Source organism: Cordyceps fumosorosea (assembly GCF_001636725.1).
Source record: "Cordyceps fumosorosea ARSEF 2679 chromosome Unknown scaffold_1, whole genome shotgun sequence".
Taxonomy (NCBI): Eukaryota; Fungi; Ascomycota; class Sordariomycetes; order Hypocreales; family Cordycipitaceae; genus Cordyceps; species Cordyceps fumosorosea.
The window spans coordinates 863,861-884,529 of record NW_017387301.1 but is presented as its reverse complement, the minus strand read 5'-3'; the positions used below and the strand labels follow the sequence as shown (position 1 = coordinate 884,529).

Genomic DNA, 20,669 nt, shown 5'->3' with positions numbered 1-20,669 from the left:
AAAATCAACCCTCGTTCCCTATTCAAATCTGCGCCTTGGCCTTGGCCCTCGCCTCGGCTCTCTGTTGCCGAATCGCCGTGCTACTTATCTTGGCCGCAAAGTCCTCCTCGCCCTTTCCCTCCCCCCCAACACTAGCATCGGCCTCGACGATGCCGCGCGTGTCCAGCACGTCTACTTCGTACGCGTCGAGCGGATGCCAGCCCTTGGCCGCGCGCTTGTCGTTGACCGCGCGCCCGCCGCCGCGCGTCTCACCGGACACGCAGATGGCGCCGATGGCGCGCTCGTCAACCGTCGGCCCGAACGGGTCGTTGAGCACCGTGCAACGCACGCGCACCGCGCCGTCCGCGTAGGTGCCGTGCAGCTCGGGTCCGGCCGAGGGCCCTTCCGGGACGTGCTCGACGCGGTAGCCCACCTCCGGCTGCGCAGCGCCGGCACTGGCGGAGGAGGGCGGGGCCACGTTGAAGATGGTGGCGAGGAAGGAGAGGACGCCCCGGCAGCGCGTCTCCCACGACTCGAGCTCGTCGGCGTATTTCTTGGTGCGTAGCATGGGGGCGCCGGAGATGCCGACGATGAGCGTGCTCGGGGGCGGCGAGGTGGCGGCGGCGGGGTCGCGCGACTCGGGTAGGCGCATGAGCAGCGCGGTGCCGTGGAGGAGCAGCTTGTGGCCCGGGTGGAGGTGGTCAAACGTCCCCCCGAGTATAACCGTGTCGTAGCTCTTGTCCTCCGCCTCCCCCGGCGCATCCTCCTTTGCGGTCGCCGCTGCTGCTGTGGAGATGCTGATACCGCCGGGCACCGGCACGATCTGATTCTGCCGCACCACCTGCCGGCCCTCCGCGAGTTCCAGGTAGGCGCGCAGCAGCTCGTAGCCGGCCTCGCTGCTCGGGTGGTATATGCGCGTCCACGGGCCCGTCACGCGCGTCGCGAAGCCCGCGAGGTCCAGCACCGCCGCGCTGGTGGTCCCTTTTCTCGAGAACGAGCCGTCCGCCGCCTTGCTGTAGGTCCGACCACGCGCGTGGTCAACCAGCACGACGCGGGCGTCCACGCTGGCGGTGGTTGCGGTCGCCGCGGCTCCCAGGTCCGTCTGCACGCCCTGCTCGGCGCACACGGCCGCGATGATGGAGTAGATGCCCGCGAGGAGCGTTTGCGCAGCGCGCCACCGCAGCGCGCCACCGCTGGGTGTGAGGATGGGGGCGGCGACGGCGACGAGGAGTAAGACGGGGCGGCGAGATTGTCGGGATTCGACGGCGAGGGCGGAAAGGACGGCGGTCAGCGGCGCGCGGTAGGTGGACGTCAGGGCGAGGCGGGTGCTCGGTGTCGGCGGGGGCGGGAGCAGCAGCAGCGCCGGCGGCGGGGGCGGATTGCCGGTAGAGGGAGCCATTCGGGTTGCGGCTGTTCAGCAGTTGTTCCAGGGAGTATGGAAAAGAACGATCCAGGGAAGTCGAGGACAAATGATATTAGTTTGAGATAGATAGTAATAGGGATTGAGATTCGAAGAGGCTATATTGGGTGGGCTTTGCCGGGTGTTCTTTACGGGTCTAAGGTGCCTGGCCCGAGGTTGGCGGGGTATTTTATAGCTCCGGACCCCGCAAGCATAAGCTTTGTGGCCTGGCGGCTAATTAGTAGTGATAGTTCACGTCAGCATCACTTTTTTTTTCATTTCCAAAGTTTCTTTTTCTTACAAAACTAGAACGTGCTATCTTGAAGAATGCTATACGCTTCTACCTGGTAGCGTGGTAGAGATATGGCTGACGACAAGAGCAGCGCCCGCAGCAACTTTGTACTAACCGATGCACTTTGATTACGACGTAACCGGCCAATGTTGACTATCCAGACACAGCATAAAAACCGTGGTGCATTTATGTTTATTATGTACCGAAATCGCCAAAAAAATGTCGCCCCAAGAATCAGGTTCTCATATTCACTTCCCGTCACTTGAAGCATAGGCCTTCCAACCCGGCACGTAAAACGCTGTCGTCTTATCCCCCGCCTTCCTCGCCCACGCCTCGTCCTCACCGCCCTCTATCGCCGCATCCCGCCATCTTTCGCTTGCCCTCTCTGCAAACTCAGCCGCCTCTCTAGACGCCGCCCAATCCTCCTCCGAAGGCTTCGGTCGGCCCGCCAAGAACAGCGTGAGCCCGATCAGCGTCATGTCCCAGCCAACCCCGCCCGCGCCAGGCCCGTACTCGCGCCAGTGCGCGTCGACCGGAAAAGTGTGTCGAAGCTCAAGCTCCGTCACGGCGTCGTCGTCGGCCGCTCGGAGGTTGACGCGGACGGCGCTGATGACCTCACCCAGCTCCCAGGACAGGGCGAAGCCCTCGGGCGGCCTGCACTCGGTGACGGTGCCGCGGGCGTTGCCCATGATGCTGTAGTGTCCGTTCATGCGGAGGTCGCCCGAGACGGGCGCGAACCAGGTGGCCAGGCTTTCGGGCTGGGTCACGGCGTCCCAGACGGTCTGAACGGGCGCGGGAAAGGTCTCGCGTAGGATGATGGCGCGCGCCGGCTTGCCGTTGGTGAGCGTGACGACGTCCTTGGCGACGGCGCGGGACACGGCCTCAACTTGTTGTGTATAGTCCATGATGAAGAGATTTATGAGTCCGTATGTATAGATCGGCGCATGAGGTGCAAAGTATTCACATGAAATCAAAAGAAAATAACAGTAGTGACCGAGTGGGGTTGGAGTTGACAAGCTGAAGGGATGTCGTTTGCACTGTCGATCATATGTGGGCAGACCGGACACACAATTGCCACTGGTGACGTCGACAGGCTTGAGCTGCTGGGCAGCAAGCCAAGATCGTCAGATTGCACTGGAAACCAGGGCTTACACCACTACGTGCGTACTTGATTTACCTTCAACCCATCTTACTACCTATTATATTATAGCACAGAAAACTTAAAAGTGTACGCAAAAGTGCATGGGCCGGCCGTGACTATCTACATAGTTACTTGTTAGTAGAGTGCGGCTCGGTCGCTCCCATACATAGCCCTCAATGGGAGGAATGTTCTGCCTGGCTTTAGCAAAATCGTCACTTTTGCATTGCTACTACTCACATGGGTGAATTTAGTCCCGCAACAAGTTTAAGATCTGCAAAGCCCATCCGTAGAGTAAATTAGAAGAGACGGGGGTTTGAACCTTCTGGAGCGCCCCCCGACCAGCTACACACCACAAACCCTATTCTCGTAGAACTCGGCAATATCAAACAACTTTTGGTCAGTTCGCTCACAATCAAGAGTAAGGCAACTGTGTTGGCTCAAAAGGCTGAGGGCATGTGGAAGTAGCGCCGCCAAACGCCAAAATACTCGGCCTCAACTTTGTTTTAAACCATCTAAGCGAAGACTAAAGCCTTTTTTTCGACGACGAACTCTATTAAAAAGGCTTAATATGATAAGAAATATGAATGTAAATAAATAGAGGTCAAAACCGCGTTACTGCTCTCCTGGCTCTTCACCAATCGTTTCTTCTTTCCTACCCACGCTACAGCCCGCCCAGCCAATACAGACAGTCTCATATAGACGACGATACACCTTCCACCAGCTTTAACACCGAGAGGCAAAAAAATATGCCTATGAGAGTTCCCCCATTTAATGTTACCTCCCACGAGGAGCTGGTGCGCGAAATGGCGGATCATCACGCTCACCTAGGCAATGGCACCCAGCTAGCCAACATCACCAATGCTGGTAGCAGCCTGCAGCCATCCAACGTTCCCTCGCACGAGGCTCTCGTGGCCTACATTGCAGACAAACACGCGCACTTGGGCAACAGCTCGAAGCTGGTCAATGTCACCGTGGCCACCAACGGCACGCTGATGGGCGCCGTCGATGCGCAGAGCACCCCGGCCACGCACGATTCACGCAATACCATTGGCAGCATAATACTCGGCGTCCTCATCATCGCCCTAATCATCTCCATCGTTAGTTACATCATGATTGGACGCAGTCGGTACATCTGGAAGAGGGAGAAGTCCAGCCAAACCGACATCGACCTTGCTACCCAAAGCGCCACGGACCATCCCGGCCCCTACTAGCCACCGTGACAACGATGCCTTGGTTGATAACAACGCCCAAGTCGATACCAAAAAGAAAGACCCAACTACCGAAAAACCCTGAGTCATCGCTCACCACAGGCCGTGCGGCGGCAAGGGAAATGGCACTCTCCCCACGTGCTCGTGTTCATGGCATAACTGACCAGTGCGCATAGTAAAGTAAGAAATCGAGCTACGAAATTGTCCAAGTATTGATCTAGGTGATGATGGACTGTTCTAAAACATGGATAAAGGAGCGGAGGAATGTCGTTTTCTTTAATAATAGGTTTAGCTGAGGATCTAGGTGCGAGATAATGGAAAATGGTCAGTCTTTATTAATATTTCTTTCAGACCAGTAACAGCCAGAACTGTGAATTGTAGTTGCGAATCTCCACCCATGCATGGCAGATTGGCTCGCTTTGAAATGGAGCCTTCGAGCTTCTCAAGCCCCTGGCCCTCTATCGTCCGTGGGCTGCTATTGATGGATGGGGTCTAGGAAAACGGCGATTATTTTTGTTTGAGACGCCGGCAGTATGCTCATGCTAGGGAAGCAGTCCGCCGTCCCAGACATGGCGCACGCCTGCACTTGGGGGATGTGGAAGAACAGAAGCTGTCAAAGAGAGGACAGGAGCTGAGAGTCAACTTGTCGATCGCAGGGCGAGGTTAGACGGAAGTCGGTGCACGGCTCATCGAGAAGCTAGGGTGGTCGCCCGACGGGCCGACGCAGGTGGATGCCCGACTTCCGAGTCTGCGCCCGTACCTGGATCGATCCTGACGGAGATGGCATCTGTTCACTCCATATTGGAATCGGTAATGGATTTGTTCATGAAGGTGCCAATAGGAAATCGCAGTAAAAGGTACTGTTTATCGCTTGCAGCGCCTCTGCCGTTCGGGAGCAGGGACACACTGGAAAGCACCCACCCACGAGAGGCGACTCCAGTCAGCAGCAAAGACAGCCCTGAACGGCTGTCGTTTCTCAGACAATTCAAGGGTTCTGGTAGCACTTTGCGTTGCCAGCTGCTGGCCCGCTGTCTGCCAGCTGCCAGTTGCCAACTTTTGGCGCCCAAGGACTTGAGCGGTCCCCGTACTCGTCCAGAAATCTCGACATTTGCCATCGCCAAACATCTACCAACACACCTACATACATACATACACTCATGGCCACGGCTTCCTCTTGACAACATTCACCCAAATCATTGTTGTCTTACCACCATTTTTTAGTTGCTCGCCGACCGTCCGTCTGCCACGCCACCAGCCCTGCATTCCGGCAGCCGACCCCGCAAACCAAGCAACGACGGCGCTGTATTGGCCCACCCACATCCTGTCGTGCATCACGCACACTTGCAAGGGGTGACGAAGCTGGTTGACCTATAATTCCTGAATCCCTGAATACACGAAAGGGCTTCTTTCTATATCCGACTCCTCCGGTTTCCGCTGCGCATAATCGCGACTTGGTATACGTCCTCGACCTAGACATCCACACTGTCCAGGTTTCGCCTGCATGGTATGTACAGTACATACACAGCTGACGAGCACAGCACATTAGTTCGGCCACTAGCAGCATCAACGCCTCCCAACCCACCCAATTAGACTTTCGTTGAATGCCTAGTGGGCCTCGAAATCCCCCAAAAGATCATCTGGGCTCGGCTCGACAGTGCTGGGCCGCGCTGTCTGACCTTGGCTTGCTGGGTCTTGATGACCCTGCGCCCCGGCAAGCAGCGGCGCGCGGCGGCGCAGCAGCAGCAATACCACGGCGGGACGTCACGAGGTCCCGACTCCCGATTCTCATCTTACCTCCCTGCTCGAATCTCGTCCCGCCATTTTGCAGCTCGCTGCACCTTCACAACCCGACAAAATTCTTTGCATTCGCGTCATCAGCAAACTTCGCCCTACCTACGCGCCGCCGTCACCAGCCATCAGGCCCGACCAGGAAGCTTCGCCCTACCTGCATACTCGTGGACACCCCGTACGTCGGAACTGTGACGCCCACGGCACCACTTCATTCTTGCTTTCAATTTCTTACATCTCCTACGCCGCTGGCCCTCCACACATCAAACTACCACGCTCTTTACAATGCAATAAAAGCTACATCGCGACGCATCCCTTCCAGCCATGGCTGCCCCGCCTTACAGTCGTTGCGCGCAGCGCCTTCTGCCGCACTTTCGCCCCAGACCACAACTTGTGCCGCAAGCTGTGCGCAGGCACCATATACGAGACATTCACAAGTCAGCCTCCAGATTGTCGTTTTCAAAAAATGCGTCTCCATCGCAAACACTCAGGACTCGATATCGCGTCGCCTTGGCCGTGACAGCAGGTTTAGCATTCATTGCCATTGGAAGCTACCTTGGGCCAAAGGTCTCGTTCGACTCACCTACGGCTGTCATGGGCAGCTTCAAGCCATCCATCGAGACGTTGCCCCAGAAGCCAGAGCCGGAATTTATCGACACGAGAGATACGGCGCTTCCACGATACAGACTATCCGAGATCAAGGAACATGACGGCAAAGCGGAACGGCCGTGGGTAATTCACGGCGATAAAGTCTACGACATTACAGAATGGATTCCGGCCCACCCTGGCGGCTCAGTCATCTTGAGAGCAGCTGGCGGCTCTATCGAGCCCTACTGGAACATCTTTGCCATTCACAAAAACCAATACGTGTACGATATTCTGCAACAATACCTGATTGGTTTCGTGCACCCCGCCGACCTGGAAGACGGAAAGCCTCCCCAGGACGCTATTGAAGATCCCTTCGCTGACGACCCAATCCGCCATCCCGATCTCATTACCAAGACCGTCAAGCCACGCAATGCTGAAACTCCAGGCGAGGCAATGAGCGCCCAGTTTCTTACCCCCAACGATCTCTTCTATGTCCGCAACCACATGTGGGTGCCTCGTATTGCAGAAGACGAATCAGACGATCACCTTCTATCCATCGAGTTGCTCGACGGCAGCGTCAAAGAGTACACACTGCGCGATCTCAAGTCGAAGTTTCCCAAGCATGAGGTCACTGCAGTTTTGCAATGCTCTGGCAACCGGCGCAAGCATATGTCAGACGGATCTGGACGCGCTACAAACGGTCTTCAATGGACGGCCGGTGCCATCTCCAACGCATGTTGGGAAGGTGTTCTTCTAGCCGACGTGCTCAGGGACGCTGGATTTGAGAACGAAGACGGTATGAGTGGAACCAGTGAAGTAAAACACGTCCAGTTCAATGGCATGGAAGCCTATGGTGCATCAATCCCGATCCGCAAGGCTGTCGATCCCCAGGGTGACGTCCTCCTTGCATACGGCATGAACGGCAAGCCACTACCGCGTGATCATGGCTATCCATTGCGTGCTATTGTTCCTGGGCACGTCGCCGCGCGGTCCGTTAAATGGCTTAACCAGATTACGCTAAGTGAAGACGAAAGCATGAGCCAATGGCAGCGCAAAGACTATAAGTGCTTCGGCCCCAATCAAACCAAAGTCGACTGGGACAAAGCACCCGCAATCCAGGAGTTACCCGTCCAGAGCGCCATCACCGCGCTGAAGCTGGGAAACTGGGTCAAGGAGCCTGCTGTGGTGGTGCCAAGTGCTGACGCTGCGAACCAAAACGAGCCTACCCAGGCCACCACTGACGCTCGTAAGCTGACACTCAGCGGGTACGCCTTTTCCGGCGGTGGCCGCTCCATCATCCGCGTCGACGTCTCCGTCGACGCCGGCAAGAACTGGACGCAGGCATACCTCCTGCCCGACTGCGACCCCAAGCCCGGCTCGCCGTCCCTGTGCCACGGCCACGGCGCCTGGACGTGGAAGCGCTGGATGTACAAGGGCGCCATTCCCGCCAGCGTTTTCCAGCAGGGCGAGCCTGAAGCGGCCGCCGCCACTGACCAGCCCGTCGACAACGGAACCCCCGCTGCCGCCGCCGCGGACAGCACGAGCCGACGCTGCACGACGCTCCTGGTCAAGGCCACCGACGAGGTCTACAACTGCCAGCCGGAGAGCCACGCCGCGACGTGGAACTTTCGCGGCAACCTGGCCAACGCCTGGCACCGCGTGCAGGTGTGCAGCGAGTGCGCACCTGGTGCGACAAAGAAGGCGGAGGACCAGGTGAAGAAGGAGAAGACGACGATGGAGAAGAGTGCGGAGTAAAACAGCATAGACTTCTTGTTCCCCGGTGCTTGAATGTTTGCATCCAGGAGAAAGAATTCCACCGACAATGGGAGCATCTCAGCGATGCCGGCATAGTATTGTTTTATTCCTTTAATCGTTTCTTTTTCTCGACCTTCTCCGAGTTCCTGCTTTTCAGTCTCATTGTTGATATTATTTCGCAACGCATGCAGCGAGCTGCCAGTCACACTTTAGTCTTCGTTTTCCTTCACTTTTTTTTTTTCAAATCACACTGCATATTAGGACTATAAAAAGACCTGCCCACAGCCTTCGGTAATTTGGGAGATACTGTACATTGCTAAAAGATATGCTAATCTAAACTTGAAACTTGCTCCCACCACCGCGTCGAGTCCCCAGCGTACAGCGCCAGACTTCTTGCACCCATTCATGGGCTCGTATATATCTAATGGTACAGGCCGAGCTCGAAACAAGTTTTTTTGTAATAAAGTAGTCTCTGGCGCCAACTAGCCGACGTGCACACTGGCTCACGTGAACAGAGCACCACATTATTCGACATCGCTACTGTCCGTGTAGTACTCAAATTCGTCGGGCATCTCGGCCTCTGTGTCTTCATCGTCCGGCTCAACATTGGGGTTGGTGGCAGACGCGTCGCGAGCTCTCAACGATTCAACCAGAGGGGGCTCCGGCATCTGGCGGCCAATGCGCCCTGCGAGCAGATCGTTGAGGCCAACCGTGTCCACCCCACGCCCCAGGCGACCGCCCGACCGACCAGGGGGGGGAGTACGCGGAATGCGAAGACCAGCGACAGGAGCGCCCTCAGTTGTAGCTTTGTTGAGCTTCTCTTCTAACAGGGACTTGCTCTCCTTGGGTTGTGTATCATGGAGGAGAAGAGGTCCGCCAGTAGGCTTCTTGACTGGCTTGTACCGGCCATTCGGGAAGCTAACATATTTGAGTTGGCCTGGGAGAATTCTGCTCATGTTCCCAATTTCGTAGCCAACCTTCTCCTTCTCGGGCTTCTTCTTGGTGTCGGCTGGCTCCTTCTCCTCTCCCTCTTTGCTCTCCTTGGCAGCGTCCTTGGGCTTCTCGTCATCAATATCCATCTTTTCACCGCTCTTGGACGGGGCAGAATCAATCTCCATGCTCTCACGGCGCTGAGCGCGCTCCTTCTTCTGAGCTCTGCGCTTGGCCTGGGCAGTAGTGGAGAGAATAGCGGTGGCGATGAGAGCTGGGCCTTCCTCTGTTTTGATTTCTTGCTCCGGGGGGTAGTCGAATAGGCTTTGGCGAGTGGCACAGTGGAATTTGAAATCAGGAATCTCCAAGTCATGGTCCAGGCCAATGATGGCAGTGGGCGAGAAGCTAAGGGACAAGAAGTGCGTGAATGGGAACCAATACCAGTACTGGGTAAAGACAGCCATACCGACAATCCCGGCCATATTGAGGTTGCCGGTCTGGGTCTGAAGGCCAATAGTACAGTTGCGACCACCTGCATCGATAATACCAAGAGCAAGTGCGGCACCAAACTTGGTCATGGCGTCTTCATGGCGGTCGCCAACAACCTTCTTGAGGGTCTTGCGGATGGAGGCCACCTTGGGGTTCATGACCTCGTTCTGCTGAACCATGATCATGGCAAGAGAAATAAGAGCACCCTGGCGGACGAAGTCGGTGGGATCCTTCATCATGGGCTCCAAGAGATCTATGGCCTCATCCAGGCCGGTGCCAGCGCAGGAAATACCTAGAGCCATGGCAGAACCATACCGAACGTGAGGATTGTAAGATTCGGACAAGAGCTCAACCATGCGCGGTACACTGCCTGGCTTGCGGAAGAGGATGAAACCCAGGCTCATGACGGCAATACGGCGCACATCATCGTTGACATCGCTAACTGCGGTGTGAAGGAGCTTCCTTATAGCCTTGTTGCTTCCAGTACCGCAGTAAGCCATGGCAACTGTCATGATACCGCCGTAGCGGAGAGTTGGGTCAGGATCGTTGAGCAGACCCTCGATCAAGACATCAGCGCCTTCCTGGCGGCCGTACATGACGAGGGCCATGCCAAGGGCGACACCACGAACAATTTTTTCGTGGGTAGTCTCATGAGCATAATTGATCATATCTTCCAGAGCCTTGACGTTGCCTGTGCCGAGCATGATGAGACCCATCGCAACACCAACGGCTTCACCATTAAGGGCGGAATCTTGGAACAAAACTTCTCTGAGTTTTTCAAAAATTTCGAAATCACCAGTGGCCATGCCAGCAATACCAAGGCCGAGCGCACCGCCATGCTGGACAACCTCCTCTTCGGCTTGGCTGAACTGAGTCCTAAGGAACTCGAGCGCATCAGCGCCGTGGTTGGCATGAATCAGACCGTACGCGTAGAGAGCGCCACCCTGGCTAAAGATGGAGCCACTACCAAGGCCCCCCTGCCTAGGGAGGTAGGGTTCCAGTAGCTTGCGTGATTGCGACAGATTACCACGGTGAATAACACCAAGAGCAGCAGTGGCAGTAAACTTGGACCAGTTCACAGCCTTGCCAAGCCAGTCAAGGTTTTCTCTGAAGAACTTGTCGTTGGTGGTTCCTTGATTCATGAAGGCGTTACAGAAAGTGACGGCGGTATGGAAGATTGAGTTGCGGCCTTCCAAACTGTCACGGACTTTGTTGAGGATGCTGAGGTCGGTACGGTTATTGCGGTACAGGAATTCGAGGTTTAGACGGATCGTCTTGGAGCCGTCGAGGATCGATCGGATGTTACGGTAGATTTTGGCGACTTCCTCGGGGAGTTCGTCCTCGGGCGCACTCTGCTGGTTCTGCAGCAGGGATTCACCTTCAGTGTTGTCGTGTTCTTTGTCTTCGGTGTCGGCACGCTCTCCAGATGGTAAGGAGGAAAGGACCTTGCCGAGAAATTCTTGCGTGCCATTATCGTAGAGGTCGAAAGCAATTTGGTAGGCATTGGCGATGGATGTGCGGTCGGCTTTGGCAACAAGCGACTGGAGCATGCTGGAAGCCTCTTCATCAGCATTGAGGTAGACAACACACTTCGCGATGGAAAAGTAGTCTGGGTTAGAAATTTCGTTGAGGAGGTCAAGGATAAGTCGCAGGATCTCCGTACGAAAGCTGCGCTCCTGGACAATATCCATGCATACTCCTAAAGTATACTCCATGAGCTCCTCCGCAGGGCCAGAAGCGACATCATGAGTCTTGACAGCTTTATTTTCATCCTCGCTAGCACGCTGAATGACCTTGCGCAGAATATCCAGATTCTTGGACTCGATGGCAATGCCAACGACTTGGCGATAGCGCCCCTGTTTCAGACAGCTGTCAAAGAGGCGCTCGATGATCCTTTGCAAGGCCTTCTCGGTAGCCCGGTCCGGAAGCTGTGCAGCAGAGGCGGAGCGACCTTCTTTCAGAGGCAGCAAGGAAGCCTCGATGGTGACGTCGTCGAGGGCGGCGCGCGAAAGCAGAGATTTAGGGGGGAGCGTCGTTTGGGAAAAGGGCGTGGTAGGCGACATAACGGCGCTCTCTGACGCATTGGAGAAGTTGGTTGTCAGCTCAGGCAGATCGATATTCTTGGCCGCTTTGGGAGTGGCATGGCGAGCCGCGGTAACCGAAATGTATTGGTCGATGCACTTGGAGACAATGGTCTCCTCAAATTCGCCAGGGGCATCGAGCTTAAAGAGATCGCCGGCGGCAAGAGCAAAGCACATGCTATCATTGTAGGCTTGGAGGTGATAGTAAACCTTGGCGAGCACGAGAGCAGCCAATTGTCGCTCGGGGAAACTTTCGTCTTCGTAGAGAGCTTCACTGTGGGCAGAGAATTAGCAGTGAGTAAGAAAAGAAAGCAAGTGGCAAGGGCATACATCTGGCTCAGGGCGTTGGCAACCTCGGTCCAAATGGTGTCGATGTCATCATTGAGAGTCTGGAGGGCGAAGACCTTGAGTTCAGGCTCCTCGTCAGCGAGGAAGGCGAGAACGCCGGTTGCTGACACGAGGCCTGGCATAATGCAGGGCCTGGGGGAAGACAAGGGCGACGAGCTGCACGAAGACAGACGGCGATGGGAGACAGAAACTAGAGCACTGAGAGAGTAATAACGGGAGTCAAAAGAGAGATATTGATAGGGTGAGCAGTTAGAGAGCTCTGGGGGGCAGATTGCGGAGGCTGTCGCGACGAGAGGTGGATGATGTTTTGCGCAGGCGACAAGGCAAGGTGAGGTACACAGGTAATCCGGAGCGAGCGCATCCACGTCAGGCACAGCTTGCCTAAAATAACTGGGCTTGCTTGCCTGCAGCTTCAAGAGACCGCCTGAGTCGTGACAGCAAGCAGGGAGAGATGAGTAAGCCGGCTCTGCACGTGACTTCCAAGGGCTACGGATTGGGGACTTGTGGTAAAGTGGGGTTGGCGTGGTTGGCAAAGGTACTGAGCAAGTACCCGCCGCACAAAGAGCTGGGCAGGCTTGGGTAAAGTACCTACACAGTACAAGGAGCACCAAAACGGTACCTGCGTGCACCCTTACCTAATCTCAACTTTGACAGCTTTCCATGTCTGGGTCTTACAAAAAAGAAGCAGCCATAGCATAACACACAGAGAGAACTTGCTGCCGCATGACGGGATCAACTCCTGCCGCCCATAAGTTCATCCTCGAATGCCCCAATATCATGTAGTCGGCCAATGCCTCCCTGCAGCTTTCCGATCCCTTGCACCTGTAGACAGCTGCCTGTCTTATAACTAGTAGCTATGTACGTCTTATCGCTGGTGCCTCTACCAGTGCCTACCTAGTATCGCAATTGCTCTGGTAGGCCCTTCCCCAAGTGGGCCGCTCCAAGGTAGCAACACGTCTCGTCTCCCATCTGGCGCAAACGAATCTCGGAAGCGGCCTGGGGAAAAAAAGTAGTCGTCAGTCAACCAACCTCGCAGCATCAATTCACTGCCCAACATCACAAGCCAGCACGCTCTGTCCTGTCGCACGCTACCTTGGCCGTGGACAAGAAGCATTCTATCAGGCAGCAACCCTGACCGACCTCCTTTATTTCCGACGCTGGGTCTCGCTGCCAACCCTACTCGAGGCCTTCAGCCCGCCCAACACCGCGCCTCGCCTGCCTCATCCCCGCCCGCCGACGCATTGCTCCTCCCTCTTATGATGACGCCTTCTGCCATTCGCGCATAATCGACTCTTTTGCGCATTCAACCCTCTCTCACATCCTCGATTCATTCGATACGCGACCGTCGGGTGCGTGGCCGACTTGCGCCAAGCCCTGAGCCAGGCTGTGTCTCGATCGCGACTCTCCCTGTCGCCGAGCGCCTGTCGCGCTGTCACTCCCTCGAACGACCCAGCTATAAACCATCAGCATTGCAATAATGGACCTTCGCTCGGTGCTTAATACCTCTGACAACGGAGATCGCTCTGCCGCCAGGGCGCCGCAGCCGCCGCCGCCGCCGCCGCCGCTGCAGCAGCAGCATCCCCAGCAGCATCCTCACCAACCTCGTGGTCCTCCACCAACCAATGCGCAGTACGCATATCACGAGTACCCTCATCATTCAGCTTCTCAACGGTCACCTGGAAAGCCTGGAGTGCCCGAATACCAACACCCCAGTGGCCAGTACCCGCCCGGCGCGTACCCTCCACAGTCTCCCTACCAGGCCCAAGCTGCGTATCCTCCACGGGCTAGTCACCCTGGTTCGTTTGCGGACCCTCGATCTCCTGGCAACGCACCCTCCGTTCAGTCGCCGTATCGTCACTCGGCGAGCTCATCAGCCGGCCCGGGACACGGTCCAGCTCAAGGCTACTTTCCCAATCAAGCTCCTCACGAGATCCGAAGTCCGAGTCAACGGCATCAATACCCCCCAGCCCAGTATCACCCTCCGCCCCATCACGCTCACCACCAGCACCAGCGTCACGACAGCCATCCTCCTCCGCAAGGTCAGCCGACGACGCCGTATCTGCAACACCCCCCGATCCCTCAAACACCACCAATTGGCCACCCAGGCCAGCAACACGGTCAGCGAACTCATTCCGCGCAGTCTACTCCGACGCCAACATCCGCACATTCACAACACGCATACGGCCCGCCCTTCTCTCAGGGAAGCCCTGTTTCCCAGCATCAGCATCCACCGCTAGAGTATCGTCGACACCCTTCACAGCCTCCCGGACCTCCTAGTCAGCCACATAGTGCGAATCCATCGAGTGCGCATTCGCAAGGACCTCATCCTTTCAGTCAACCTTCCAGTCCTTACCAGCAGAAAGTGCCCTTTCCCGGCAGCGCTACTGTTGCACAAGCCCACTCGTCTCCAAACGGCCCGCCGCATCCACAGCAACCACAACATCGTCTTTCCCACACACGGCCGCCTTCTTTGTCGGCCCAGGAATCGCCACGCCCCGGAAGCGCCAAGCGCAGATCCACGAGCGACCGAGAGCACAGCATGTCGGTTAGCCCCAAAACACGCGTTGCCTCCTTGCCAGGCAATGCCGGACATCGCCCATCAATCTCCGAGAGCGAGTCTCGTGCGGATCTCAGCCCCAAGCTTGCAAATATCATGCAATTCAAGCAGGAGCAACCTGCATTAACGCCCGCCAAGCGAAAACTAGATGACCGCAGCATGAGTCCTAGTGAGCTCGAGAATAGGAACCCGAGACCACCCCCTGGACAAACCAACGGCCAAGCAAGCGAGGCACCGCAGGCGGCGCCAAAGGAAGCACCGCAAGCGGTGACCCCGGCGGAGTCCGTGAAAGACGCGCCCATCAAGGAAGAACCCATGAACGAAGACACCGTCAACGAAGGATCAATCAACGAGGGGATCGCCCCTGACGAGACGACGCCTGCAGCGAAGGGGTCAGCAACGCCTGCGGCGCCAGAACAAGATGAGAACGTCGTGCGCGTTTGTCACTCAGACCCCCCTGTTTGGGCGCTCAGTCTCCGCACACTAGGCAAGGCCTTACCAAAGCATGCAAACTATGTTCTTCCACAGCGCCCGTACACGCCGCCCCCGGATGATGCAAAGGAATCTCATGTCTCTCGCTCACCTATTGCCGAGGAAAGCCGGGCACCGTCACCTCCCGAACCCCAAGGACCTCAAGAGTTCCTTGGCCCTTGGGAAGCCAGCATAACCGGAGTGAAGCCATACGAAGAAATGTCACGGGCTGTTGCCGATTTCCTCTTCATCCACGTTATCAACGCCCAGGATGCACAAGAAATCAGCAGCAGAGGCATCGATTTTGAAATTGAGGCCAAGCTTGGAACATTGATTGACAAGGATACAAACCATCGCATCGAGAAATTTGTTGAATCGGAGTGTGTTCTTCGTGACACGGGAAGGGTGGCGTTCCAGAGTAGTATGACCGAGGTAAGCTCAATAATTGTCTGGTGTGTTGTGTCACAGAAGCTAACGGGGGGGTTGCAATCTAGACACACCACAAAGCTTTCAACGACTTCCTCAACAACATTGTTATACAAACGGACCCGCGCTCAGCACATGGTAGGAAGCGCGTGCAAGTGCACTATAAGCACCGGCGAGAGATTGACAAGTACTTTGAGCTGCCGCTCGACATGCAGGCACGCATCCCCGGCTGTGTAAGATCCCGGCTAGGGACACGCAAGAACGTCAAGGCACGCGTCACGTACGACGAGAAGACGGGCGAGGTCCTCAACAAGATTGTCAAGGCTAGGGTGGCCGACATTGACCTCCACATGCCCAAGTGCCCGATGGACTGCCGCATCAGCATCAACCTCGAGATGCATTGGGACGGCTCCGTCGACGAGCTAGAGAAGCTGCCCAGCGCGCCGTCCCAAGGAGGCGTCACCGACCGCCGCAAAGATCGGTTGAGCTACAAGCAAGGCAACTATCAGATTGACCTTACCCAGGTCACCATGCCCAGCGGGCAAGGCGTAAGCACCCCCAAAGTCTTCCAGGCGCTGTTCCATCTCCGTCCGCAAACTTCTGTTTTACTAATGTTTATGCCTAGTCACACCGCGGCGACAAGGAACACGAGCTGGAGATTGAAGTATCCGGTGCCGCCGTCATCGAGCAGGGCCGCCGCGCCAGGAGTGGCGAGGCGCACGGCTACCAGGAGTTGGTTGAAGGCTTCCTGGACAACGTGCGCGTCCTCGCGCGCAAGGCGCGGGAGTTTCAGCGATGATCCGGAGACATGACCGACTACAGATTTTCTCCTTCGATCCGCACAACTTGTCTTTTTTTTTGCTCTTTCTTGTTTTCACCTAAAGATTGCTCTGATATATCTATCTTGTTTGCTGGTTCACGAGGTGCAAGGGAGGGGGGGAGCTTGGTAAGGTTTATGGAAATTTTTGGCATACCAGGCGCTTTTTTCTTTTGGGTTGTCTTTTCACTTTCTGTTCCATGGAGTCATGAGCGCAAGCTTTATTCATATCTCTTGTACTATAAAGAAAAAAGAGGTGGATACGAAGGGAACGTGGGAGGCGCAGTTGTTTTTATTCTTGAATAATTTACTCAGTTCACATACCATGCGCTTGAAATGGGCCAACATGCAATAGCCATGATATTGAATAACGCGAACCAGAAATAACTTTTCTTATACGACTTCTGACACTCTGCCCTTTTACCAGGCAGAGGTGTATCAAAGGACTCCGGACGCCCTAGTTCTCATGCACATTGTCCCTTGTCTGCGCCTTGCTCTCGCGCTCACCGTCACCGTGCGCCACTTCCGTCTCCTCGGCGTTGACGTCGTCCTCCAGCTCCTCCGGCAGCGTCAGGTTGAGGATCATGCAGATGGCCGCCGTGACGGCGAACCCCGTCTGCATGACCAGCACGATGGCGTCGTAGAAGCCCTGAAGGGACTTGTTGTCACCGGTGTAGGTGAAGATGTGGGAGAAGTAGGTGGGCACGAGCGTGGCGCCGTAGCCGACCGACAGGCCCGCGGTGAGGATGAAGCGATTGCGGCGGGTGAAGGAGACGCCGCGCGCGACGATGGCTACGCCCGAGACGGCGACGGCGGTGAAGAGGAACGTGGTCATGCCACCGATTACGGACGACGGGATGGCGACGATGGCGGCGGCAAACTTGGTGAAGACGCCCATGATGATGAGGAAGAGGCAGCAGGCGTAGCCGGCGCGGCGGTTGGCGCAGCGCGTGAGGGCAATGACGCCGTTGTTCTGCGCAAAGGTGCTCATGGGCGTCATGGTCATGAGGCAGGCGAGCATGCCGTTGAGGCCGTCGGCGAGGACGCCGCCCTGGATACGAGACTCGTAGGCGGCGCCGTCGACCTCGAGCCGCGACACGTCGCAGGTGGCGGTGATGTCACCAATGGCCTCGCACGCGCAGATGAGGTACACGGCGAGTATGGGCAGCACGAGTGGCCCATAGAGAGAGAGCGGAAAGGTGTGTACCCATATGAACGAGGCGACGGGCGCGACGTCGATGCCGGACCGGTCAAAGTAGTCACACGCTGCGGCAATGATGCAGCCGACGAGCAGGCCGATGATGATGGATGTCGACTTCATGATTGGCGACCCGAAGCGCTCGCAGAGCATGATGGTGATGAAGACAGAGAATCCGAGACCGAAGAATTCAGCCGAGCCCCAGGGCAGTGGGTGCGGCGCGCTGGTGCTAGGACAGGCGGCGAAGAGGCCTTTGGCGGTGGTCGGGTCGGAGCAAGGCCCGGAGCCGCCCATCCAATCCTTGAAGCCACTTTCGATGAGGTGCACGCCGATGAGCATGACGGTCGGTCCGGTAACGATGGGCGGGCACATGCGTAGAAGAATGTGTGCCGGGATGAAGGAGACGATAATCTCAATGAGCGCGCACAGCGCCGAAGTGCCGATGAGTGCGCCGTAGCCGCGGGGGCAGGGCAGCCGGGTGCCGTCTGGCGCGGATGGGCAGTAACCATTAGCATACATTTGCTCGAAGCCGCCGAGGGCAATCGGTATGATGCTAAAGGAGATGCCGACGACGGAGATGACGCCGGTGCCAATGTAGTAGCTGGGCATGGTTAGCAGGCCCTGATGTGATTTCATCAGGAGACGAGGGTAGGGACATGTGCTTGCTCACGGAGACTTGAGTAGACGGAACCGGGTTATTTGGACCGTCGACAGAATACCTGACACGATGAGTGCCGTGGAGACGAGATACTGCTGCTGGTGGATGTCGAGGTTGGCGCCGGACGCTCCGCTGAGCAGCAGCGGCGGCGTGATGATGCCGGCGAGCATTGCCAGCGCATGCTGTAGGCCGAGAAGCAGGCCCAGGAGCACAGGCATGCGGTCGTTGAGCCCAAAGAATGGGCTGCGCGAGGTCGAACGCCTCATAAAGGGCAGGTTGGGTCGGAAGAGGAAGCCATAGTCGTAGTCGCCGAGGAGACCCTTTTTGGTGGTCAAGGCCCGTCTCACAGCGCGGAGCCGGGAGCCGACGGTGCGGCGCGGCGCGGGCGCGGGCGCAATGGATTGCGGCCCGTGATCTTCATCCATTCTTCGTGAGCCAATAAATGGTTTGTATGCCGTTGTCTAGACGGTACAGGATAATTTGGTGGCAATAAAGGTCCCCGCGAACTTCTTGGGCGGTTATGATCAGGCGAACCTGCTGAATCCTGGCGGTTGTTCGGGGCAAACCTGCTGAAGCCGAGATGACTAGAAGCGATGCTAATCGGGAAGATGAGTGTTCATTAGCATCCGGGAAGTATGTTGTTTAAGTAGAAATTTGCCAGGTTGTGGGTGACAGGGTTGCGGGCGACGACTCAGATCGACAAGGCTTCCTAGCGTAGCGGAGGCGCCAACTTAGAATAGCGTACCGGGACTTGTGGAGAGAGTGCAGGGGAATATCTTGAACGATAAGGCGAGGCCGGTTTTCTATCGCAGGATATTCGTCGGACGAGGTTGTAACGCATTTCGTTATCGCTAAGAGGCGGCGGGTTCCGACGAGTAGAGCTTGAGCTGAGCTTATCCGCTGAGCTTATCCGCTGAACTCCTATCTCGCAACCGTTGATGATTGAGGCTGGTGGCGTTCAGCTCTGAGACAAGTTACTGAACACCGACAGCGACCATCAGTATTTGTTCCCCGAAGCCTAAGTAATCGGCTAGCTTGGGATAGGTTGCATTGGCCAATCACCCTCCGGCGGCCACGTCCGAGCCGTCAGTAAATTCGCAAGCGGAGCCTTAGAAAGAAATTGTTCGCGCATCCATCTGTTAAAGTCCGAGGAAGTATAACTGCAAAGACGACCTCGCGGCGTCTTTATCCGACTTCGGCCGTCTCGAACCCAGAACTAAACTCGCGAGTGCTACAGGGTAAGCCCACTTCGACCAATCAAGGATCCCGATTACTGTGCGCTGGAGGGAGAGAAGGTGGAAAGAAATCTTATGTGAAGTGGTCCGATGTTTCATAAAAGGTTCAGGAGAGGTATAGAGGTAACTGGCTGCTGAAGTTGTGGGTTGTCGTTATCCCATCAGCCTCATGCAATGCTCGTGCGCCCAGCCCATCCTCCGAGACCTCGTCTCGCACTTTTATCGAACAATGACGGTCCAGTTAGTAGCGGTAGCAACAGCTTCACCTCCATCGCTGCCTTCGTAGCTAATAGCCCTCGATGAATGTGACGCCTGACAAATGACCACTTCCTGTACCTGCCTGGCATCCGTCACGATGCGCTTCGCCCACTGCCACTTGCTCCGCATCGCACCCGTAACGTCGTCCACGCTCGCCGCCGCCTCGTCGTCTTTCTCGATTGCGCCGCCGTCACCTGCCTCGCTGCAGCGCATCCTCATGATCAGCGTAGCATCCGGGAAGCGCTTCGGGTCTTGCGTGAAGATGCCGGCCACGTCGGTGACGAATACGCAGCGCCGCACGGCGGAGAGGCGGCCGGCGAGGTGGTACATGAGAGCGTCCCCGGACAAGATCGTCGAACCTAGCACACGATCGAACACGGCGTCACCAAACAACAGCGGCACGAAGCCTGCGTCCAGCACCTGGCGCACGCGCGCCACTAGCCGGGTGATGGAGTCCTCCGTCGTGGCTCCGTCGTCCGTTTCTACGGTGTCGTAGGTCGATACGGACAGAACGGGCATGCGGTCCCGCTCATGCAGGCGCTGAATGACGTGGAGATGCAACTGCAGCACGCGCTGCCTGGTCAGTGCCATGCCAAACTTGACACTGTCGCGGTCACGTTCGGCATCGCCGCAGCCAGCCAGCCTTGCACTCCACCCTGCCTTGACCTGGTACTTCTTCGCGGGTGGGTGTCCAAAACTGCCCGCACCGTGGATGAGGATCATACGGCGGCCGTCCGGGCGCAGTATTTGATGATAGGCGTGCGCGACACTGTCAACCAGGTTCTCGATATTGTCGGATAGCGTGTCTGGGACCGACTTGTCGGTGATGGCGGCGCCTCCAAGCTTGACTATTACAGTCGACATGGTGTGCGGTGAGAGGCAAGTGGAGGGGAAAAGGATTATGTCGCTGAATGATACGCTGTAAAACGCAAGAGTGAAGGAGGCAAGAGCTCCCTAGATGCGGGTTTTCTGTGTTTGCGCAGCACGTGATGGGCATGGAGCCATCACGCCGTTTGCACGGGGAACATGGTGATGCTTTCGTAATACCTGC

At 56.6% G+C, this 20,669-nt stretch overlaps 8 protein-coding genes across 8 annotated transcripts; 3 read left to right on the top strand and 5 right to left on the bottom strand.

The window, feature by feature from the left end:
• Nucleotides 1–22: 22 nt before the first annotated feature.
• Nucleotides 23–1,378, bottom strand: ISF_00290 (Rossmann-like alpha/beta/alpha sandwich fold protein; the record flags this gene model as incomplete). Its single annotated transcript, XM_018843897.1, has 1 exon — nucleotides 23–1,378. One exon carries the CDS (start codon nucleotides 1,376–1,378, stop codon nucleotides 23–25), a length of 1,356 nt encoding a protein of 451 aa, XP_018708347.1.
• Nucleotides 1,379–1,918: 540 nt separating this feature from the next.
• ISF_00289 (START-like domain protein) lies at nucleotides 1,919–2,575 on the bottom strand (the record flags this gene model as incomplete). The annotated part of the gene is made up of 1 exon (XM_018843896.1): nucleotides 1,919–2,575. One exon carries the CDS (start codon nucleotides 2,573–2,575, stop codon nucleotides 1,919–1,921), a length of 657 nt encoding a protein of 218 aa, XP_018708346.1.
• A 982-nt stretch (nucleotides 2,576–3,557) lies between these two features.
• Nucleotides 3,558–4,022, top strand: ISF_00288 (Endomucin; the record flags this gene model as incomplete). Its single annotated transcript, XM_018843895.1, has 1 exon — nucleotides 3,558–4,022. One exon carries the CDS (start codon nucleotides 3,558–3,560, stop codon nucleotides 4,020–4,022), a length of 465 nt encoding a protein of 154 aa, XP_018708345.1.
• A 2,379-nt stretch (nucleotides 4,023–6,401) lies between these two features.
• Nucleotides 6,402–8,150, top strand: ISF_00287 (Sulfite oxidase; the record flags this gene model as incomplete). Its single annotated transcript, XM_018843894.1, has 1 exon — nucleotides 6,402–8,150. One exon carries the CDS (start codon nucleotides 6,402–6,404, stop codon nucleotides 8,148–8,150), a length of 1,749 nt encoding a protein of 582 aa, XP_018708344.1.
• A 524-nt stretch (nucleotides 8,151–8,674) lies between these two features.
• Nucleotides 8,675–12,120, bottom strand: ISF_00286 (26S proteasome regulatory complex, non-ATPase subcomplex, Rpn2/Psmd1 subunit; the record flags this gene model as incomplete). The annotated part of the gene is made up of 2 exons (XM_018843893.1): nucleotides 8,675–11,924; nucleotides 11,981–12,120. 2 exons carry the CDS (start codon nucleotides 12,118–12,120, stop codon nucleotides 8,675–8,677), a joined length of 3,390 nt encoding a protein of 1,129 aa, XP_018708343.1.
• Nucleotides 12,121–13,475: 1,355 nt separating this feature from the next.
• Nucleotides 13,476–16,251, top strand: ISF_00285 (mRNA capping enzyme, beta subunit, structural domain protein; the record flags this gene model as incomplete). Its single annotated transcript, XM_018843892.1, has 3 exons — nucleotides 13,476–15,458; nucleotides 15,521–16,000; nucleotides 16,078–16,251. The coding sequence occupies 3 exons, from the start codon at nucleotides 13,476–13,478 to the stop codon at nucleotides 16,249–16,251; spliced, it is 2,637 nt and encodes an 878-aa protein (XP_018708342.1).
• Nucleotides 16,252–16,726: 475 nt separating this feature from the next.
• On the bottom strand, nucleotides 16,727–18,550 carry ISF_00284 (purine permease; the record flags this gene model as incomplete). Its single annotated transcript, XM_018843891.1, has 2 exons — nucleotides 16,727–18,068; nucleotides 18,138–18,550. The coding sequence occupies 2 exons, from the start codon at nucleotides 18,548–18,550 to the stop codon at nucleotides 16,727–16,729; spliced, it is 1,755 nt and encodes a 584-aa protein (XP_018708341.1).
• Nucleotides 18,551–19,579: 1,029 nt separating this feature from the next.
• Nucleotides 19,580–20,482, bottom strand: ISF_00283 (kinase; the record flags this gene model as incomplete). The annotated part of the gene is made up of 1 exon (XM_018843890.1): nucleotides 19,580–20,482. The coding sequence occupies one exon, from the start codon at nucleotides 20,480–20,482 to the stop codon at nucleotides 19,580–19,582; it is 903 nt and encodes a 300-aa protein (XP_018708340.1).
• Between the last annotated feature and the right edge of the window lie 187 nt (nucleotides 20,483–20,669).